General features: G+C 45.6%; 1 protein-coding gene across 3 annotated transcripts in view; it reads left to right on the top strand.

Moving 5' to 3' along the window:
• TTC28 (tetratricopeptide repeat domain 28) overlaps positions 1-22,516 on the top strand; it is a 504,341-nt gene that overhangs the window by 321,566 nt on the left and 160,259 nt on the right. For all 3 annotated transcript variants that reach the window (XM_043498375.1, XM_038373837.2, XM_038373838.2), the window contains 2 exons: positions 1,528-1,800; positions 4,909-5,039. In XM_043498375.1, the coding sequence (XP_043354310.1) occupies positions 1,528-1,800; positions 4,909-5,039 (404 nt within the window). The remainder of the gene's footprint in view (positions 1-1,527; positions 1,801-4,908; positions 5,040-22,516) is intronic.

The raw sequence follows: 22,516 nt of genomic DNA, 5'->3' as shown, positions 1-22,516 counted from the left end.
ACCTCTCCTCCTACAATAATACCGTTCTCCTCCCTCAGTGGGTGGCACACCTTGGACAGGTGATCTCTGCTGGGAAAGCCCTGGTTCCAGCACTGCCTTCACAGTGTAATGATTCTGTCTGCCTGGTACTTCATGGCAACTTTCCACCACAGACCCAGGACAGGCTATGCTGTTCCCCCATCTGATTGAAGTTTTATTTTACATGTGGAAGAGCTCACGTGACATGCTCACTCTTAACTCTTTTTTTCACTTCCTTTTGTTTCTATTGTCTTTCTGCCCTGACCCCTCCCCCACATGGTGTGTTACATTTTCTAATTAAAGCCAAGTCTACACTACAGACCTATATCGGTATAAGTACGTCGCTCAGGGTTGTGAAAAATCCACATCCCTGAGCAATGCACTTATACCGATCTAACCCCCTGTGCAGACAGTGCTGTCGACAGGGGAGCGTCTCCTGCCATGGCAGACAGCGCTGCGTTGGTGGGGAGGTGGATTAACTACACTGATAGGAGATGCTCTCCTGTTGGCATTGTAGCATCTTCATGTGCACGAGAAGACAAGCCCTCGAACTGTAAACTCCTGATGGCAAGGTCTGTCTTTGTACTTGTTTGTACGGTGCCTTGCACATCAACAGCACTCAGTACTGTATAAATAACAGTTAATCTGTTGCTGGTGGCTTCCTCTGCATCGTCTGCCATTGGCCACTGTCAGAGACAGGATCCTGTATTAAACAGGAACTGCAGTACCAGAAGAGAGCATCATCTTCTGTCTGTATTTAACCCCATCCCTGACTGGAATGTCACTCGTAACATACAACATAGACAGCCTGTTCCTCTGCTCAGAGGATTGTTAAAATGCTCTCTGCTTGCTGTACATACAGTTAATAATTGTAGGCAGAAATAATGAAAGTAGGGCACAAATGGCTTTCTCAGGTTGCCATGGTTATGTTGATTCAGGCGAGAGCAGCCTTGTCAAGAAGTGCAACCATCCTAATTTTTAAAAATTATTTTTTAACACCGTATCGTTGCCTAGAGAAGAGAGCTGCAGATTTTAAACACCAGCCTTATTATTATTCTTTAAGGGACATACTATGGCAGGATTCATGTGACTAATAAAACAGTTCGTTATAACTGCACTCCAGCTGCAGTGGCTAGCCTAAGTCCAGTTTGGTCACTCAGCATAGCACCTATAGTCCAGGAGCACTCTGGTACTCCTTGTTCTTGTGACCAGTTAAGCCAACCTGAATGGGTTCCTTGTTGCTGAGTGGCTGCTTTCCCTTTTCGGTGGGTTTCTCCCAGTTAATTTTCTCCTTCTGTCTTGCTCTTGAGTGTCACAAAGTGCAGGACTGTGACACCCAAATAGCTGATATTTCTAGATGTGCCATTGAATACGTTACAAAATAGCCGCATGTTACAAAATTTGCATGTGTCACTTTCTTTCGCCTCTCATAGGTGTTAATGGACTGACTTCAGGATGCTTGTGTACCTTTGGCCTGTGGAGTAATTAGCCTTCCCTTCCTTATTTTAGAGTCACTCGAGCCAACTTATCAGCAACTTCAGAAGATGAAGCTGGACAAGAGCCCCTTTGTGGTGGTATCGGTGGTTGGCCAGGAGCTCCTGACTGCAGGCCACCATGGTGCTTCTGTGGTTGTGTTAGAAGCTGCCCTGAAGATCGGCACTTGCAGTTTGAAGCTGAGGGGATCAGTGTTCTCTGCTCTGAGCAGTGCTTACTGGTCTCTTGGGAACACAGAGAAAAGCACAGGATACATGCAGCAGGACTTGGATGTAGCCAAGACATTAGGTAGAGTTCTCATTTTCACTCACTCAATCTCTGGTTTAGTGCTGAATTAATATAAATGGAGCAAATTAACAGGAATGGCATTGGGATAAATGAAGGGAAGCATCGTTAGTGCTGAAACTGCTGAGCCACGCAAACAACGTTCTTATTTGCAACAGAATGTGTGAGGTGGGTTATGGATCGGGTGACCAGACAGCAAATGTGAAAAATCGGGATGGGGTGGGTGATAATAGGAGCCTATATAAGAAAAAGACCCAAAAATCGGGACTGTCCTATAAAATCCGGACATCTGGTCGCTCTAGTTATGGGGATCCCGGGTATGTGTTAAAGGGACACTCAAGGGATTTCTTTGTGGCATCGTGTGTCTGTGAACTGGCTTTTCAAGTGAGGTGTGTGCTCAAATAATCTGAACTATTCAGGGCTTGTCTACACTACAAATGCTTTGCTGCCATAGTTAAACCAGTCTAGCTATGCTGGCAGTGTACCCTAGTGGGGACAAGGCTTATACTGACAAAAGTTCTGCTTTTGGCATAATTAAACCACGTCCCCCAAAGGATGTGTCATGGCAGCAGGACTATCTTGCTGGTATAACTGGATCTGCACCAGTGTTCCCTCTAAGGTGTGCAGCTGCACAAGAGTCACTCAAGTAGAGCTGCACACATCTAGCAACTTGTGTTTAGGTGCCCCCCCTCGCTACTCCGCGGCCATGCTGTTCCTGCCCTCTGCCTTGGAGCCCATGGCCAGCTGCTCCCAGGACCCTCCTGCTTGCTGTTTGTGTTGGGGGGGGAGAGGGGAGGAAGGGGAAGGGAGGTGCTGATGTCAGGGTATCCCCTTGCCCATATATCCCATCTCCGAGGAGCAGGGGAGGGGCGGACAGGGCTTGGGAGTTAGAGCTGCTGGTGGCTGCTGCAGTCTGAACGAGCCTACAGACTGGTGAGTGCCACTCTGTTTAAAGAGACAATGCATGGTCTCTCATACACTTCTCCAGAAGCCAGCACACACACATACACACACACTGTGTGTGTGTATCTCTCTGTCTCTCTCTCACACACATGCACAGACACACACTGTCTTGGTCTCTCTCTCTCTCTCTCTCTCTCTCTCTCTCACACATGCACACACGCGCTCTCTTGCACAGACACACAAACATGCACAGTGTCTTTTTCACACTCACCTCCCAACAGATACTTGTGGTGGTTGTGTTGGTACTTCCTGCAATGCACATATATTCTCTGTAATTTTATTCTTTCAAAGTGCTGTTTTTTAGTTTTTTGACTGGTCTATGCATTTCATATTTTTATTTCTCTCTTACTCTTAAATTTAATTCTTTGAGTAGTGAGCCCTAAAATACCTAACCTGTCCTGGCTGGAGTAATTATCCCTATGGTAACTTTTTAAAAATATATATTATATCTAGGGTTTTTGTTTCTACTGGTGGCGCACATGCACATTACCTCGATATTGGTGCACATAAAATTAACTCCACACAGGGATGGAAAAAATTAGAGGGAACATTGGTCTGCACTGGTATTTTTACTGGCATCACTATGTCAGTTAGGGGTATGGTTTTCTCCCTCATCCCTACCAAAAAGACATGCTGGCAAAAGTTTGTATTGTGGACTAGGCCTACAGCACCTCACAGGATTTTGAAGTAGTTGTAATAACTCAGGAGAGAGACTGAGGCATCATTGTGGGCTGCTCAATGAAACCACTGCTCACAGTGCAGTGGCAATCAAAAAAGCAAACAAGATATTAGTGTTCACAGGAATTGGATGGAAAATGACAATTAAAACCATTCTGTAAATCAATGGCATGCCCTCACCTGAAATGGTATGTTCGTTCCTTGTTTTCCTATCTCAAAGGATAAAGCAGAAATAGACAGGGTTCTGAGGTGGATGACAAATGATTAGAGGCCTAGAACAACTGCCATATGGAGAGAGATTGAGATTGTTTAGTTAGAGCGCAGGCAAATAAGAAGAGGCATGCGAATTGTGCAGAGGAGGTAGATTGGGCACTGCTATTCACTCTGTCCCATAATACAACAAGGGACATGCAGTGAAATTGAAAAGCCACAACTTTAATATTGGTAGAATGAAATGTTACTTAGCACAATGTATACTTAACTGGCTAGGCTCACTTCTACAAGATATAATTCACACACAGAGTTTAACAGAACTCAGAAAAGGAAAGGCTGAGAGCATCCACAGTCACACTGGACAGGATTGAACATCAAATCTTGGCAAGGATAGAATTTCCCTCTTTTGTGGTTTCTTAAAGCTTTCTTTGAAATATCTGACACAGAACCTTGTCAGAGCCAAGAGACTGGTCTGATTGTGAAATTGCCAAGCACTGTGGCACAGTTTGACATGGCTGTTAGTCTCTCCTCCAAAGTGGTTCAGGACTGGTCTAGCGAGTGGCAGAACAGGTTGGGAGGGAGGGACATTGGCGGAGATGGAGATGGAGAGGCTGACTGGGAAGATCCCTGACTGGGAAGATCCCCATGCTAGGTGGAATGTACATTACTTAGGAGTGCTATAGGTCCGGCTTGGAAGGGCATTGCCTGCAGGGTGTGGGACCACAACAGTTGGGGGTTTCACTGCTGAAGATTAGAGAAGTTGGGCGAGCTATGTGAGGACTCCGAAATGGAATAGCAGGTGTGCTGCAGGGCAGGACTGGGGGCGCTAGCAGAAGTGTGGAGAGGGGAGAGGAGTGGGTGTTTGCTGAGAAAGCTGGCCCAATGCTTGTCAACATTATGCCTGGACCAAGCCTGTCCAATCCAGCCCAGCATTTTCATGGACACAAATTGCTCACATCTTCAACAAAAAGTAAACAGGAAAAAAAGAGAGTCTGTTACCAAGGTGTTAAGCCAAAGAGGGGTCTAAGGTGACATCAAAGTGGAGTTTGGGGGTTAATTTGGAGAATTATCTGCTTTCCTCTTCAAGGACTGGGAAGAGAGGAGAATTCTGGCTGTGTACTGAGTCTGTGGCCAGGTTGGTTCTGAACCTGGCTCTCCCAGTGGAGCATCCTTTGCATGATGTGTTCCACTCTTTTGGCTGGACTCTTCCAAAGACCCTTCGTTAGCTAACTTTTGTTTTGTTTGCATGTGACTCAGGTGACCAGATGGGAGAATGCCGAGCTCATGGGAATCTGGGCTCCGCATTCTTCTCCAAAGGAAATTACCGGGAGGCCCTTACTAACCACAGACATCAGCTGGTGCTCGCCATGAAACTCAAGGACAGAGAGGTAGGAACCTTGCTAAATAGACCGGATTGGGAATTGGCACTGTGTGGCTTTCTGGAGAAGCACGAATGTCCCCCTGAGATACCGAGAATGCCTACCCCTTTGACCCTCTGGGAAGTTTGAAGCTATGTAACTTCTTGTCCACCTAACATGTAACAAGACACTTAGTCCTGCCCTGAGTGCAGGGGACGGGACTAGAGACCTCTTGAGTCCCTGCCAGTCCTATGAGTCTGTGATTGCTATTATGGAGACAGCATGGCCCAGTGGATAGTGCATAGGCTTGGGCATCAGGAGACTTTGGTTCTAATCTCATCTCGGCCTGTCTCTAATCTGCTATGTGACCTTGGGCAAGTCTTGTCACCTCTCTCTGCCTCTGTTCCCCTCCCACCCTTTGTCTGTCCTGTCAGTTTAGACTGGAGACTCTGGGGGGCAGAGACTACTCTTACTATGTGTAGCACAAAGGGCCCTGGCTGTGGATGGGGCCTCTAGCTGCTACTAATACTATTAATTTGGAGTGCATTAGCACACACCATGTGCTATGCGCTTTCCATCCATGTAATACAATACAGTCCCTAGCCTAAGGAGCTCCCAGGCTTAATAAAACAAGCAACATGCAAAGCAGGGGGGAGGGAGAGAGAGAAAGCATTCAACAGTTATATGTAAATAAGCAAGTATGATTGATTTAGCAATCCGGAAAGTATAAAATTACATGTGAGCTGCAGTGTTGGTGTTAATGGCTGTTATTTACTTCATCTGAATCTCCTTAGTATTTACCCCACAGCCTCTAAGGTGTTAAACCGGGCCTTCTGCCAGCTCAGAGGAGTGTACTGTATGCAGGCTAAGGGATCTTTGAGGAGTGTATGTCCCGAGAGCTAACCTCTGTGAGTTCACTGTAAGGACAGAGGCATTTTAGTGTACTTTCTGGAACAAAAGATTTTGTATCCAATAGTTCAGGAACTTACAGTGAGTGGTTACAGGAGGTAGGATGTGGGGAATTGAAGGGAGGTTGAGGGTGAGTGCATATGTTTGAAGGCAAATTGTAGGTGAGGGGACATGAGTGTGTGAATGATTGTGTTTGAGGCCAGGTTTGAGTCTGTGTGAGTATGGGGGGAAGGGGTGTCTTTGGGGCCAGATATAATTGAGGGTGTAAGAGTGACCTTTCCAGTGCTTGGTTGTGAAGCCACATTTTAGGTGGCTGTCAAGTTTACTGAAGGGTAAGCTGTTAGGAAATGCACCCTGCTGTGAGTAGTGGAGGAGCTGTGGTTGGGGGCAAGGAGCTGCAAGACGATTTCATGATTATTTACCATCTGGAAAATTTCCCCAATCACTTTCTGATTCCCTGTTTCCGTTCACACATGGCTGGGAAGCTGTTACCTATCATCTTTTTATAGCTGTGCTGATTAGGGCTCCCTGTGCTTTGTAAGTGGCAATCTACATAGCTGCAACTCTTCCTGGGGTATTTCTCAGCAGCCCCCTGGGCTTTGCAGGGCTGACCCCAGAAGCTGATGGAGATGTAATGTATGAGGAGGACCATGGGCAGATAGTGATACTGATTGTTGGAGGGTGAAAGCAGCTGCCACCTGGATAGCAAGGGGAAGTCTAGGGCCTAGTGTAAATGCTAATGGAGCCACAGGGTGCTAAAGGAGGTTGGGGATGGAAGTGTCTAAAGGTTCCTCCAGTGAGTGAGTTCAGGCTGCCAGCCTAGTAGTGCCGGGTGCCCAAAGCCTACCTGTGCTCCAGGTGTTGCGTAGGCTGCTAGGACAGTCAGCTTGGTGTCATCTGGAGTTACAAGGCCAATGGCTGCTATCTAGAAATGTATACACTGCATTCAGCAGGTACACGGGAGCCTGCCAGGCAGGTTGGATTTCCTGGCCTCTGATGCAGAGCTCGTGTGAGGGATCGCAAATCTTGAACCTGGGTCCACTCAGACTGCAGCCACCACCCAGCAGCAAGCAGGGAGTGTGGACTGGTGGGTCCTAGCTCACCATAGGTGTTGCCCACAAAACTCCCAATTGGAGATGTCCAGCCTCTACAATTGGCTAAGACTCACCCTTTCAGCCAGAAGGAAGCACAGGAAGTTATCCAAGCAACTAGGTGATCCCTGGCTTACTGCTACACTGGACCTTGCCTTCTTGCCTGACTCCTGAGTCCTGCCTTGTTCCTGCCCTCCTGCTTTGTTCAGATCCCTGCTTCTACAGCCCACCCCAGGCTACTGACTCCAGCTTTGACTGTTTACTTGACTCCCAACTCTGTCTCTGGCTCAGACCTCTGGTTCCTGGTGCCTGATTCCTGCTCTGACCACTAGGTCTGACCACCTAATTCTTGGTCTATTACAGCTTCTTCACTGGGTTTTATGTTCTATTCAGAGACCATGGTGTGAATCTGAGTGAGCTAATGGCTGGTCTTGTAGCTGGCTGAGTGCTGGAAATGGGCCCTTAACACTTCCAGAGCAATGCACTGACCAGCCCGGACAGTCTCACCAGGAGCACTGTGAAAACAAAGAAAAGGGCGTAACACAGAAGCAAAGCCCAGACCTTGCTGATTGGTAGGAGAGAGAACTACATCGGATGTCTACACTTTGCAAAATTGGGAAAGGACTCGGGCACCATGGTGAGGGAGGCCATGTCAGAATCTAGAGAGAGAGCTAGAACACAGATTAGCTCATCTGAGAAGTGACCCTGAGTAGCGAGTGCTGAGTGCTCTGTTTCATTAACATTAGTCCAGTAATGGAAATAATTCCCAGAAGCTGAGCTGGGTGGATTTTATTTTGTCTGAGGCTAATGCCCTGAATCCAGGAGTGTTTTGTATTGAAACCCTGTGCACTAGAATTCAGGGGAATGAAGCTTATTCACAATAGTTTTCAATTTATGACACATCTGGGTACATAATTAACCGTTACTGACAACAAATGGCTACTTGGGTTTGTGAGAAAGCTGAGCCTTTTGGATTTCCTGTAGGATGTAACCACAGGAAATTAATTTGGCGCTTTCTGATGACATCATGTTGACCACAGAGCTTCCTCTGAACACAAAGCTGTTTTTCTTGGCCTTCGTTGCAGACATTTTTAGAACATGAATATTATTCTAAAGTTGCAATGGTGTTGCTGTGAATTCCACCAGAAGACTTTTGTGTGTGTGTGTGTGTGTGTGTGTGTGTGTGTGTGTGTGTGAGAGAGAGAGAGAGAGTGTGTGAGACTGTAATGAGGTAATTGTTTTACCTCTAGCTATACAGGGAATTGGCTTAGAAGGTAAAAATGCTCCTTTGTACCAGAGTCCTCTGTCCTCACAGGGAGTATTGGCTTCTGAAGCCTCTGTAACAATGAGTGCACCACAGGCTTCTGCTAGATCTAATAACCCATCCGCCCAGAAAAAAGTTCCAGGGGCTTTGTATCTGCAAGACCCAGGGCCTCTCTTCTCCCTGTAACATGGGTGTCAGGAAAACCTGTATCAGCTGAGTGGGGACAGGTGGGCTTGTGAGGAGGATGAGAGGTTTTTCTCCCTGGTGATGGGAAATGTACAGTAGCTTCTTTATAAAGGAGAGAGAGTTTGTGCAGCTCCTGTTAACTACAGTGTATATTGCGACCTGTAAAGTGCAGGGCCTCTTCCCTAAAAAGAGAATGTGTTAGCAGACGATTCTGCCTTCGGAGGTGGCAGTGTGTGATAGGAGAGGGACAAGCTGGGGTTAATGTGGTTTTCCCATACAGATTAATGTAAGAGTGTGCATGTGAGTGGGGGTTTTTTTGTTTGTTTGTTTGTTTTTTTTAACATGTCTTCACCAGCATGCACCCAAGAGACGTCAGGAGTTAGAATGGACTAGAAATTAACATGACTCCAGTAGAACCTCAGGCAGATACTCGAGAGAGAGTAGCTGGGGATTAACATGCCTCCAGCATTGCCCCAAGAGATACCAGAGCTGTGAGCATAGTTGTGTGTTCAGGTGACTGGGATGGAAGCAGCAGCAGGTGACTGGAGTCTCTGTTTCACTAACCCTGTCCTAGTAGGATTCAGATTCCCAGTGTAAATGCAATACATAATGGAAAGTGTGAGGGAGTTGCCTGTGGTGTGTAGAGCGCAGTACTTTCCATTGCCAGTAATGATACTGTATCTATAGCAGGTTAAGAATCTATTTGGCTACCTACAGTTTATTAACCTCATTAGTGTTCATGAGGAGGGATTATACCTGCGATGGCAATTGAGTAGACACCAATGTAAGAGATGAAATTATTTTATGGTCTTGTGTTACTGCATCATCCCTGGTGGCAGGTGCCTGGCCCACTGGCTTCCCAGCCAGGTACACTGAGTGGTCCTGACTGTTGTCTGGAGTTTCCATGCTTCAGTTGAATAAATAAGCAGATGCCACATTTGTCTTTATGATGCTCAATCTCAACTTGAGTCCCACTCATGATGAACGGACTTTTTTTAACAACTAGAAATACCCCCCAGTATTTACATTACAGTATGGACATTTACACAGGATGCAAGTGTCTGAATTACAATCACTCAGATTATAGGAACAGTCTCTATTTCTACTGCAGATGAAAAGGACATGGGTTTTGAAAATGTGATCTTACAAAACTGTCTTCCCCTGTAATTTGAGTCTCAATAATTATATCATAATTTATCAAGATCATAAGAAACAATTAGAAAGTCTCTCCTGGTCCTGTATCATGGTTAGGTTTGCCTCTGTCTTTCATTTCTGACCTCCACTTCAGTCTGCCAGCTACACATGCTGTGACTAGAGATCACAGATGAAGCAAGTTTCATCAGGGAGGTTTGGCTCTAACTGGGTGAAGTGAGGTTAGATAAAACTGAAAATTGCTGGCTCTGATTCTGTTGCAGGAGTTGGCCAGCAAGATCAGGTGAAATCAGTTAAGACCCAGGCAGACTGCAGAGCTACAAAAGGATCTCTCAAAACTGGGTGACTGGGCAACAAAATGGCAGATAAAATTTAATGTTGATAAATGCAAAGTAATGCACATTGGAAAGCATAATCCCAACTATACATATAAAATGATGGGGTCTAAATTGGCTGTTACCACTCAAGAAAGAGATCTTGGAGTCATTGTGGATAGTTCTCTGAAAACATCCACTCAATGTGCAGTGGCAGTCAAAAACAGTTAACAGAATACTGGTAATAATTGAGAAAGGGATAGATAATAGGACAGAAAATATCATGTTGCCTCTATATAAATCCATGGTACGCTCATTTTGAATACCATGTGCGCAGATGTGGTCACCCCATCTCAAAAAAGATATATTGGAATTGGAAAAAGTTCAGAATTTTAAGGGAAACAAAAATGATTAAGGATATGGAATGGCTGCCATATGAGGAGAGATTAATAAGTCTGGTACTTTTCAGCTTGGAAAAGAGACGGCTAAGGGGAGATATGATTGAGATCTATAAAATCATGACTGAGGTAGAGAAAGTAGATAAGGAAGTGTTGTTTACTACTTTTCATAACACAAGAACTAGAGGTCACCAAATGAAATTAATAGGCAGCAGGTTTAAAACATAAAAGGAAGTATTTCTTCACACAACGCACAGTCAACCTGTGGAACTCCTTGCCAGAGGATGTTGTGAAGGCCAAGACCGTAACAGGGTTCAAAAAAGAACTAGAGAAATTCATGGAGGATAGGTCCATCAATGGCATCCCTAGCCTCTGTTTGCCAAGAGCTGGGAATGTGCGACAGGGGATGGATCACTTGGTGATTACCTGTTCTGTTCATTCCCTCTGGGGCACTTGGCATTGGCCACTGTCAGAAGACAGGATACTGGGCTAGATGCACATTTGGTCTGATCCAGTAGGGCCATTCTTATATTCTTATGAAATACTCTTTGTAGGATTTATTGAGAGAATAAAAGATTTTAAAAGTATAAACACAGTCAGTAAATCAGAAACGGGACAAACACTATTCACCCTGCCTTGCTTGCTTCGGCATTGTGTTTTTGGGGTTCTGGAATAAAGAATTAGAGGCCTCTGCAGTATACACCCTGCATCAATCGGATCTTCAAAAAGAAGCACAGTACAGAAAAGTTGGGATGGGAAAATTAGAGCAGCCAGGATGATCCAGCAGGGCAGTTATTTCTCTCTCCATCGCATTCCAGAGGAAAGATGAACACAGGAGCTGAGCACTGAGACTGCAAGGGAAGAATTACTGAAGCCAAGTTTAAATCCCACTCTGGGTAAAAAGCACATAGCTTGGCCACTTAGCTAGCCAATATGCAGGATGTTGTGCAGCTTCATTGAATACCAAACAGCCATGGGAGCCATTTGGCTGTGTTAAAGGTCAGCTGCCCCAGAGCAATGTGTGTGTATGAGTGAGCTCAATTCAGGATAGCACCTTTAGCACTTGTCAGATCTTGACCTGTTTCATTGACCACAGAGATGAAATATGACATCTTGAGATGGTGGGGGGTTGATTTTGGACTTTCTTTGCATTCCCTGGCAAGTTCACAGCCAGCTGCAGGCAGTTAGTGTTTAACTGCCTCTGCCTTGAAAATATGACAAGCTGTAGGTTTCTGGGACCACTGATGGCTGAAGGAAGGAACTGGTCTCTAAGGCACCCTACCTGCAGTGAATTTGTTTCCTTGGTGTTAGAACATTCAGTGGTGAGTAGCTACACAAATCCTATGCTACAGCTTCACTTTTTTTGTATCATCTCTTGCATTTTCTCTTCTTAAGGCAGAGATACACGGACTCACTGTAGACTGTCTTGCTAAGGAAAATAACAAAGCACCCGCCAGCCTGCCCTGCCCTCCAGTATTTTTATTTGCATAGGTCTAGGAGGGTTACAAACAAGAGAGCTGAGAGCTCGCTGCATATATATGTAGGTCTGTAATATTGTAGGTTTATTGTAAGAAAAGGAGTACTTGTGGCACCTTAGAGACTAACACATTTATTTGAGCATAAGCTTTCGTGAGCTACACTTTCCGATGAAGTGAGCTGTAGCTCACGAAAGCTTATGCTCAAATAAATTTGTTAGTTTCTAAGGTGCCACAAGTCCTCCTTTTCTTTTTGTAATATTGTAGGCAGTGTTGTTGTAGCTGTGTTCATCCCAGGATATTAGACGGACAAGGATGGTGAGGTAATATCTATTATTGGACTAACTTCTGTTGGCGAGAGAGGCATTGTCTACACTGGAACCTGAATGATAAAACTTTTGTTGTTCAGCTGTGTGAAAAAAACACAACCCCTACCCCCCCCCGAATGACAAAAGCTTTGCTGATGAAAAGTGCCAGTGTGAACAGTGCTCCTGCCAACAAAGCTACTGCTGCTCTTCGGGAGTGGAAACTTTTGTTGGCAGAAAAGCAAACAGCAGCACTGCACGCCTTTTAGCGGCACAGCTGTGTCACTAAAGGTGCATAGTGTAGACGTAACGAGAGACAAGCTTTCGTGCTTACACAGAGCTCTTCCTCAGGTCTGGGAAAAGTCATCTTTGGCTATCCCTCAATGCGAGGATGATGTCTGCCAAGGGGGTTCATTGGTGAGTTTTTAAGTTGCTGAGGAGCCCATTTCTTGCCCTGTAGATTTTCCCACAGAAGTGACAGGTGTAATCTTGGAGGAGACATAATTGTTGGCTGGAGTGTTGTGCCCTTTCTTTCCTCTTTTGTTGCTTCTCTGTCTCATGAGCATGTCTGTTCTCCTCAAAGTGAGCTTTCAGAGTAGCAGCCGTGTTAGTCTCTATCCGCAAAAAGAAAAGGAGGACTTGTGGCACCTTAGAGACTAAGGTGCCACAAGTCCTCCTTTTCTTTTTTCAAAGTGAGCTGTGGCTTGGTGTATGAGAGTTACAGCTAAATACAAGCTGGAACAGATCATTTAGCATAATTAGTTAACACATAGTTCAAGGGATTATTCAAGGTGATGTGGCCCATTAACACCCTTCCAGTGATAGGAAGGCAGGGAAGAGGAGGGGGGGAAACGCATCTGCTGGGGATTGTTTTCATCAGCCATAAATCCAATGTCTCTGTTCAGTCCATGATTTTTAGTGTTTAGCAAAGTTATGAATTTAAGCTTATATGAAAGATGTTTAAGTTTAAGCTTAAATAAAAGAAGTTGGTCCAGTAAAAGATATTATCTTACCCACCCACCTTGTCTCTATATTATTATTATTATTATTATTATTTTATTACATTCAAATTAATAATATTTTAATTTGACTGTTACACATCACAGAAGTTGTGTGTGGGGAGGGGAGCTGTACTGTGACACACTAATGTAGCTCAGGTTTCAGAGTAGCAGCCATGTTAGTCTGTATCCACAAAAAGAAAAGGAGGACTTGTGGCACCTTAGAGACTATCACATTTATTTGAGCATAAGCTTTCGTGAGTTACAGCTCACTTCATCAGATGCATTCAGTGGAAAATACAGTGGGGAGATTTATATACACAGAGAACATGAAACAATGGGTGTTACCATACACACTGTAACGAGAGTGATCAGGTAAGATAAGCTATTACTGGGGGGAGGGCGGGGGGACCTTTTGTAGTGATAATCAAGGTGGGCCATTTCCAGCAGTTGACAAGAATGTCTGAGGAACAGTGGGGGGGCGGGGGGAGAATAAACGTGGGGAAATAGTTTTAATTTGTATAATGACCCATCCACTCCCAGTCTGTGTTCAAGCCTAAGTTAATTGTATCCAATTTGCAAATTAATTCCAATTCAGCAGTCTCTTACTGGAGTCTGTTTTTGAAGTTTTTTTATTGAAGAATTGCCACTTTTAGTTCTGTAATCGTGTGACAGGAGAGATTGAAGTGTTCTCCAACTGGTTTTTGAATGTTATAATTCTTGATGTCTGATGTGTGTCCATTTATTCTTTTACATAGAGACTGTCCAGTTTGACCAATGTACATGGCAGAGGGGCATTGCTGGCACATGATGGCATATATCACATTGGTAGATGCGCAGGTGAACGAGCCTCTGATAGTGTGGCTGATGTGATTAGGCCCTATGATGGTATCCCCTGAATAGATATGTGGACAGAGTTGGCAACGGGCTTTGTTGCAAGGATAGGTTCCTGGGTTAGTGGTTCTGTTGTGTGGTGTGTGGTTGCTGGTGAGTATTTGCTTCAGATTGGGGGGCTGTCTGTAAGCAAGGACTGGCCTGTCTCCCAAGATCTGTGAGAGTGATGGCTCGTCCTTCAGGATAGGTTGTAGATCCTTGATGATGCGTTGGAGAGGTTTTAGTTGGGGGCTGAAGGTGATGGCTAGTGGCGTTCTGTTGTTTTCTTTGTTGGGCCTGTCCTGTAGTAGGTGACTTCAGGGTACTCTTCTGGCTCTGTCAATCTGTTTCTTCACTTCAGCAGGTGGGTATTGTAGTTGTAGGAATGCATGATAGAGATCTTGTAGGTGTTTGTCTCTGTCTGAGGGGTTGGAGCAAATGCGGTTATATCGTAGAGCTTGGCTGTAGACAATGGATCGAGTGGTATGATCTGGATGAAAGCTAGAGGCGTGTAGGTAGGAATAGCGGTCAGTAGGTTTCCGATACAGGGTGGTGTTTATGTGACCATCGCTTATTAGCACCGTAGCGTCCAGGAAGTGGATCTCTTGTGTGGACTGGTCCAGGTTGAGGTTGATGGTGGGATAGAAATTGTTGAAATCATGGTGGAATTCCTCAAGGGCTTCTTTTCCATGGGTCCAAATGATGAAGATGTCATCAATGTAGTGCAAGTAGAGTAGGGGCATTAGGGGACGAGAGCTGAGGAAGCGTTGTTCTAAGTGAGCCATAAAAATGTTGGCATACTGTGGGGCCATGCGGGTACCCACAGCAGTGCCGCTCAGTCTACATAGTTTATCCAAGAGAAGGTTAAGAGGTGACTTGGCTACAATCTGTAAGAACCTGGGGAGAAGATATCTGAGAGTAGGAGGGTTGTTTCATCTGGCAGACAAAGGGACTAGAAACACCAATAACTGGAAGTTGAAATTAGACAAATGTAGGTTAGAAATAAGAGGTAATTAATCACTAGAACAACTTACCAGGGAAGTGGATTCTAAAGACTGGGGCATCTTTCTAAAAGATCTGCTGTAGCCCAACCAGAAGTTGTGGACTAGATGCAGGAATCACCTTATAAAATTTGTGGCCTGTGCTCTGCAGGAGGTTGGACTAGATGATCATAATGGTCCCTTCTGGCCTAAAAATCCAGGGCAGAAATAATTAAGGGTTAAATATACAGTCATAGCTGAATGTACAGGGTTACCTGTGACAGTGATAGCTGAATGTATTTAGCTAATGGAAATATAATTTATTTTCTGGGACCAGCTGCAATGACTGGTGCAGTGTCCCAGGCAGAAGTGAAATGGATTTCCATGCCTGAATGGAGATGATTCTGCCTGTTTTTCTAAGGGGGTGATGATATGTGGGAAGGAGCTGAGCCAAGGCAGTCTTGTAACTTAAAGGTTAAATTAATCTTTGGTGTACCTCTGGTGAGGTAAATTTGACCCCAGACCCTCTTTATTCCCTGCTGTCACTGCTTAGGAAAAGGCAGGTGATAGATAAATCTCCTAGGCTGTTTGTTTCTTGGGACAGGTCTACACTTAAAATACTGCATTGGCACAGCTGCAGCGCTCAAGTGAAGACGCTCCTCTGCCAGTGGGAGAGCTTCTCCTGTCAGCATAGTTAATCTACCTCCATGAGAGGCGGTAGTTGTGTCACAGTGAGAAGCTCTCCTGCTGACAAGGAGCTGTCTACACCAAGGTTAAGCTGGTATAACTGTTGCTCAGGGCTGTGGATTTTTCATACCCCTGAGCTATGCAGTTACACCAATATAAGTCTGTAGAGCAGACCAGACCTTGATCACTGTAGTTCCTTGGAGAGGAGCAGGTGTGCTCATCAAACAGCTCATTGCAAAGGTGCAGATCTCCCTGCTGTTTGCTTTCAGGGACAAGGGTTGCTACTTTCTAAGTCCTTGTCTAGGCTGGGATTTCAGGTGTGACGTTAGCCTGTGTTAAATGTGTGCTAATTAGGGCTATATTTTCACTGCTATAAAAGGTGTGTTTTTGAGTGAGATACTGAACATGCCAGAGCCATCTCCCTGTAAATCCTACTGCAGACAGGGCTCTGTAGATTTTACTGCAGGCATGGGTGGCAGGTATAATAGGCCAGGGAAGGCTTAGCCTTCCCTAGCTCAGCCGCCACCAACCCGCCGCCGGACACCTGGGCCGTGGTGCCCTGCCCCTTCCCCAAGGCCCCCACCAACTCTGCTGCTGCCTGCCATGCCTGGTAAGTCTTCCTCCACTGCACCCTCCACTCTTTGGAGGTCCCTGCTGCTCGCCATGTCCCTCCTCCTCGGGGGTGGGGGAGTGAGGAAAGATGTGGCGAGCCAGCGGCAGGTGGGAAGGGGGCAGGCGTGTCTGGCAGGGGAATGAGGAGGTGAGCGAGCAGGCGGGGGAGGGGGTGCTTGGGCAGAAGGGGTGGGGCCAGTGGGCTAGCCTCCCCAAAGCGGGGGTTCACCCACTGCCCACAACTGCGATGTATCTGGGCCAGGTATAGTGGGAGGTATAGTGTTGACCTTGCCTAGCTACACTGTGGTTAAAAACTTCCAAGCTTTGTCTCCAGTAACGATTTTACAGTGAGATAGCTAATGTACATTGTTTATCTCGTGTACTCCCCCTACCTCCCACCCTCCCACACACACACTTATTTGGCAGTGAAGACATGGACTAATGTGTGTAAATTTAGGGTAGATAAGGCACGCTGTTTGTCACCTGTTAAACTGGTCTGGTTAAAGTCATGAAAGTGCCTAGCCAATATGTGTCCTGGGATTAAGAAGATAAAGACTCAGACCAGTGTAGCTGGTGGAAACAATGGATTCAGCTTTCAAAGCTTCTCCTTCTACCTCTAGCTCATCTGTCCAGGGCCTGGCATTATGGAGGAGAATAGCCAAATACTACATGTTTAATCAGGCTGTTTGTTAATTTCCCATGTCTTGTGATAGGTAACATGGTTTGAGAAAGGTGACTATAAATCAAGCTGCATATAACCTTGTACTAAGAAAACTGTAGCTGATTGGAGAGGTTTTCAACTGAAGTTTCTAACCCTAGAAGGAGGAATTGTTTTACAAATGTTATTTTCCAAAGTTCAACCTGGTTCCTCAATCGTAAGGCAGCCTGGGTGCCTGATATGCCTTTGCTTGGCTCTAAATGTTGCACACAGGTTATGTATTGTTTATACTGTACTAGTACATTTGTTTCTTCACAGATTTAAAATAGCAGCAATGGCTGCTGCTTTTAGAGTTGCATGGGTTTGAATGGTCCCTCTGCACTTACCACCTTCAGAGATATCACAGGAGTGCTGTTTTTGAAGGTACCTGTCCTGCTAGCGTTCTTCCGTATCTGTCTATTTCATATGTACCGCTCTCTCATACTTGACTCAGACTACATGCCATATAAGATTTGCTGTTGGGTGATAGTTAATGCATATTAACCTGCTCTGAGCTAATACTTTCTTCCCGTATATTTCAGTCCCATTTAGGGATTTAGGGTTAGAGGTTCCTGTGGTTATCAGAGTGTTTGACACGTCAGTGTTTTGCTTGTATCACTGGATGCGATGCTTGGTGCAATGGACAGGGCTTGGGTTCCAAGTAATGGTTTCCAAGTTTGGCATTTGATTTTTTTTTCTAATTTGTCCAATAATATGTAGGGGGCAGGTTTCCTTGAGGTAGAGAGTAATTAAATTGACCTCCTCTATTACTAGCTTGTGCCATCAGGGGCCTTCCCTGGGGTGGTGGGACTGGGGTGTTGGTGGAGTGGATTGGAGGCATATTTAAGTGTTGTTGTAACTTTTCACCATATTATTAGTCCTAGTGAACTGTTACTGCCTCAGTTACTTCATTTTTTAACACAGAACAAAAGCCTGCTCCCAGATTGCTGCATCTTGACCAGAAACGCAAATTCTTCCCCTGCTCCACTGGCCTCTGCAATGCTAAGTGCTAGGGTGGTTGTTTTGTGATACTGCAGTTGGAGAAGGTATAATAAACAGGAGCTGCACACAACTGCTGCGAGTATTTTCATGACACGGGGTGAGCTCTGGGACAGTCAGCTGGGTTTATGGGTGTGCAAGCCCCGCATTGAAATCTACTTGTTTGTTTGGTGATGCCTATATAATTATAGTGATAATTATTACAGTTAACAATGTCCACTGATTGTGTGTGTCCATCCATATCAAAGCATGGAACCAGCAAGCCGTGTGTCCATCATCACCTGACCATTATGTTAGTTTGTTGCACCCTTTTCTCCCCTCCTTTTGTCTGCTGTTCTTTAGCTTGTGAGCCCTTCAGGGCACGGACTGGATGTGTCCCTGTTTGTGCAGCACTGGCACACTCTGAGCACTCCTGCAATAGACCTGATCGTGGTGAGAAGCAGTGCCAGGGCCAGCTGGGCTGCGAATCAGTAGGCTAAACCACTTATGAAAGGTTTTGGTGCTGCTCCACCCTCCCTCTTGTGTGTGTAAGTATCATTGGAAACTGCCCCTCCTCTGTCTGTGTCCCTGTTTGTCTGGCTCTCCCTCTCTCTCATCGGGATCCAGAATTTTCCCTGCTGATGCTCTGAATGGAACTTGGCGTGATACAGAGCAGAGAAGCAGTTTCCCTTTGCTCGTGACTTAATGCTGCTGGCAGCATTTGCTGCTGCTCTCTCATACTCCAAACTGGGGCACTGTGCTAGCTGTCCACATGCTCTGCATTCAAGGGTCCATTCTAATGCCCGTCTCTTCCAAGCCATTTGGTCTGGAATTGTTGCTCAAGTGGAGACTGAAAAGAGTGTGGTACAGCCACAGGGACTTGTAAGTAGAAATTAAAAGGAAAAGGAAGAATGTGGAGCAGTATGTTTCTTGTTGGGTAGCCAAGTTCCCCTCAGGGATTCAGGATTCAAATGCTGACTGACATGGCATTTGAATTCTTGTCTTGCAAAGGCCACTGATACCACAGAGGCTCCACAGTGTAATTGCTCCTCTGTCTCTGAGGCTTTCAGACGCCTTCTATTACAGCCCTGCATTTAAAAATAGAAGGGAAATGAGGCAAAATCATAAACTAGCTATAATAAAATTAGTGCTTGTGTGAAAGCATGTTGCCAGTGCAGAGCTTTGGGGCAGTAGAATGTTGCCAGAAAGGCACTGGGTGCTGGCAGCATTTGTATATTTACTGGCTAGTACGTTTAGAACTGAATTGGGCCTTTTATTGTAGCTATAGTATTCCCCTCTTCTGGGTGTGAAGAAATGAAAGGAACTGGGGTAGGAAGAAAAGATTGTTTATTACCTGACCTCTCCCCGGGGAGAAAAATGGAAACAAAAGCTCACATGGCTCGAGTTTGGCTGAGAGAGTGTGTTTCTGACAGAGAGAGCATGATTAAGAGAAGAAGAGGGAGGCCAGGCAAACACAGCATCCAGATGCCAGGATAGTGCATCTGCCCCTTCAGGCTGGCCTGGTGGCTGGGAATAGATAGCCTCATACCTGTATTGCCTTGTAACGTGCAGCACCTCGGAGGAGGCCAGTCATTCTCAGTCTGGTTTTGCCCTAGAAGCAGCTATTTTCAAGGGAAGGGGTTAGAGAACAAGCTGGAGTTCAGTATTCTCTTGTTGCTAATTATGCATCACTGTGATCACAGCTGCCACGCCAACATGTCTTCCTTCACATTTGTGATTCTCAGCGACCTCTGCACCAGATGGACCTGTTTCCATGACCAGGCTGACTTTGTAGAGTCTGATGTCACGAGCCTGCTTGCCTTGGACTGTTGCTGAGCCAGAGAGAGCCTGAACTCCCTAGGGTGGCAACTGGAGGTGGGCTTGCTTGTTCTGAGCCTGCTGGATACTGAAGCAAGTTTATCTGCAGTGCTCTGTCTTTTGAAGACAATGAATGTGCTTGAGGGTTTAATTGCTAAAAATATTGCAAGAGCATCTTGTCTTAGACTAAGTGGTTCCCCATTGCTTTCCTGTGAAATAAACCACCACAAAAAGATAATCACTACCAATCTGGCTAAATATCCTGTTGCACCTTTTTGAACAGCGCTAAAGTATGCAGTAGATTTCGACATGTTGAGCTGACAAAGTCTGCCCTGAGCTCTGGAGGGGAATTGGGATTGGACACAGCTTTTTTGGTACAAGCAGAATGAAATACAAGATCTCAAATTTAGAAGAATCCTTTTGGAAGGGTTTCGTTGCAGTCAAGCAAAGAGTATTACAGTCTTCATCCCCCCGGAGGTTTGACCTCTCCCCTGCATTGTTACGTGATCATGTTGGACATGGATCATTTCGGAAGGATGGCAAGTATAATGAATGACACACCAGACAAACAAATTGGAATTTGGCAGTCCTCTAATTGATTTCATTGAGTTACAAAGTTTTGGGGAATAAAGGCCCCATTCTGAACAGAGCCTCCAGTCATTCAGTTCATGTGCATAATCACAGCAAATCTTGATAGTCTTGTGTTTTCCTTGTGCCGCAGTGAGTTTCTGTGCCATGCGCCAAATGCCCTGGGTAACTGAGAAGGAATTATGAGGCACTCTAATGATTTGCTTATTTTGGAGCTGCCATTCAGTCCCTTGCATGCAGCTCTGGAGTTTGCTCTCTCTGGAACCATTTGGGCCTTTTCTCAGTGCCTACAGCGTGACTTGCCCTGGTAACTGGCTCCATTCAGATTGGAGGCAGGTTATTTATTTTACTCCCTTTGGACAGATTTTCTGTAATGTGAAGTTTTTTCTACTTTGATTTGCCAAAATTAGATTCTTGGACTTGCCAAGGAGGTGGTGGAGAAATTCAGCTGCTTTCTGAGACCTCGGACTTATTCTTGGCACCCACAACTTAGGTTACATTAATAGTCATTAACAGCAAAGTTAGGCAATAAAGCACTCTCTGGGTTTTAGCAGTGGAGCAAAGAGGCTAAAAATCCAGTAGGTGGTGAAACTGTTTTAACAGAGAAGCACCACTCCCCTGGCCAGAAACCGCTGCAGCGTCCCACTCTGACTGCAGTGGGGCAGCAGGCACATGTGGCCTGATAGGGAAGAGCCACTTGGGGACAGTGAGGAGCTGCAGGACCAAACAAGCCAGATGAGTCTCACCTGCAGGAACTCCAGTTGTTACCTTTCCACAGAGAGGGATTCTATTAGCTGTAATACCGCTGATTTTTGGTGCGCATAACAGGAGGCAGTTTGCTTTGTAGTAGTCTCCACCGGTGAATGGCTGCTTACAGAACTGGATCATTTCTCTGATCCATGTGCATTACCACACAAGAATACAGCTATGTGGCTGGATTCTAGGGGGCTTTCTTTGCTGACTGCTGATTAATACCCCTCAGAACAATCCATTCTGTCCAAATGTTATAAGCACATCCTCTCAGATTGAATATTCTTATCCATTTGGAGCAGTTTATAAAACACGCTTATCACTTCTGTGTGTGAGAGAGAAGCTGTGCGCTTTGGCCTGTAACCCTGGCTCAGGGCTTAGCTTTGTTTTTGACTGATACGATTTTTTGGGAGGGTGTAGAATTCCCAGAGAGATGCAGAGAACCAAGAGGCTGCTCTTTCCAGCTTCTGCAAAAGTGGTTAATTCAGAAATGCTACAGGAAGTTTGCCAGCAAGTAGTGAAGGAAGGTGCTGGCACCGGTGGGCCTCTGCTATGGTGCTGGCCATTAACTAAGCTGGGCATTAACTAAGCTCTAGTTTGAATTTTCAAACCTTCGTGACTCAGTAGCACACCCCCTGAAGCATGGGTGCAAAGCTGGGGCGGTGGGAGTGCACTTGGCTTAACAGTGAAATCTTCGGTGAGCTTAAACTCAGAAAGGACGCTTACAAGAAGATGAAATTTGGACAGATGACTAGGGAGGAGTGTAAAAATATTGCTCGAGCATGCAGGGGTGTAACCATGAAGGCCAAGGCACAATTGGAGTTGCAGCTAGCAAAGGATGTGAAGGGTAACAAGAAGGATTTCTACAGGTATGTTAGCAACAAGAATAAGGTCAGGAAAAGTGTGGGGCCCTTACTGAATGTGGGAGGCAACTTAGTGACAGGTGATGTGGAAAAAGCTGAAGTACTCAATGCATTTTTACCTCAGTCTTCACAGACAAGGTCAGCTCCCAGACTGCTGCACTGGGCAGCACAGTCTGGGGAGGAGGTGAGCAGCCCTCAGAGGTGAAAACAGGTTAAGGACCATTTAGAAAAGCTGGACGTGCACAAGTCCATGGGTCCAGATCTAATGCATCCAAGGGTTCTGAGGGAGTTAGCTGATGTGATTGCAGAGCCATTGGTCATTATCTTTGAAAATTTGTGGCGATCGGGGGAGGTCCTGGAGAACTGGAAAAAAGCAAATATAGTATTTAAAAACGGGGAAGAAAGAGAACCTAGGGAACTACAGACCAGTCAGCCTCCCTTCAGTCCCCAGCAAAATCATTGAGCAGGTCCTCAAGGAATCCATTTTGAAGCACTTGGAGGAGAGGAAGGTGATCAGGAACAGTCAACATGGATTCACTTACGGCAAGTCATGCCTGACCAACCTGATT

Source organism: Dermochelys coriacea, chromosome 15 (assembly GCF_009764565.3).
Source record: "Dermochelys coriacea isolate rDerCor1 chromosome 15, rDerCor1.pri.v4, whole genome shotgun sequence".
Lineage (NCBI taxonomy): Eukaryota > Metazoa > Chordata > Testudines > Dermochelyidae > Dermochelys > Dermochelys coriacea.
The sequence above is the reverse complement of the archived record's forward strand: the minus strand, read 5'-3'. Positions and strand labels throughout refer to the sequence as shown.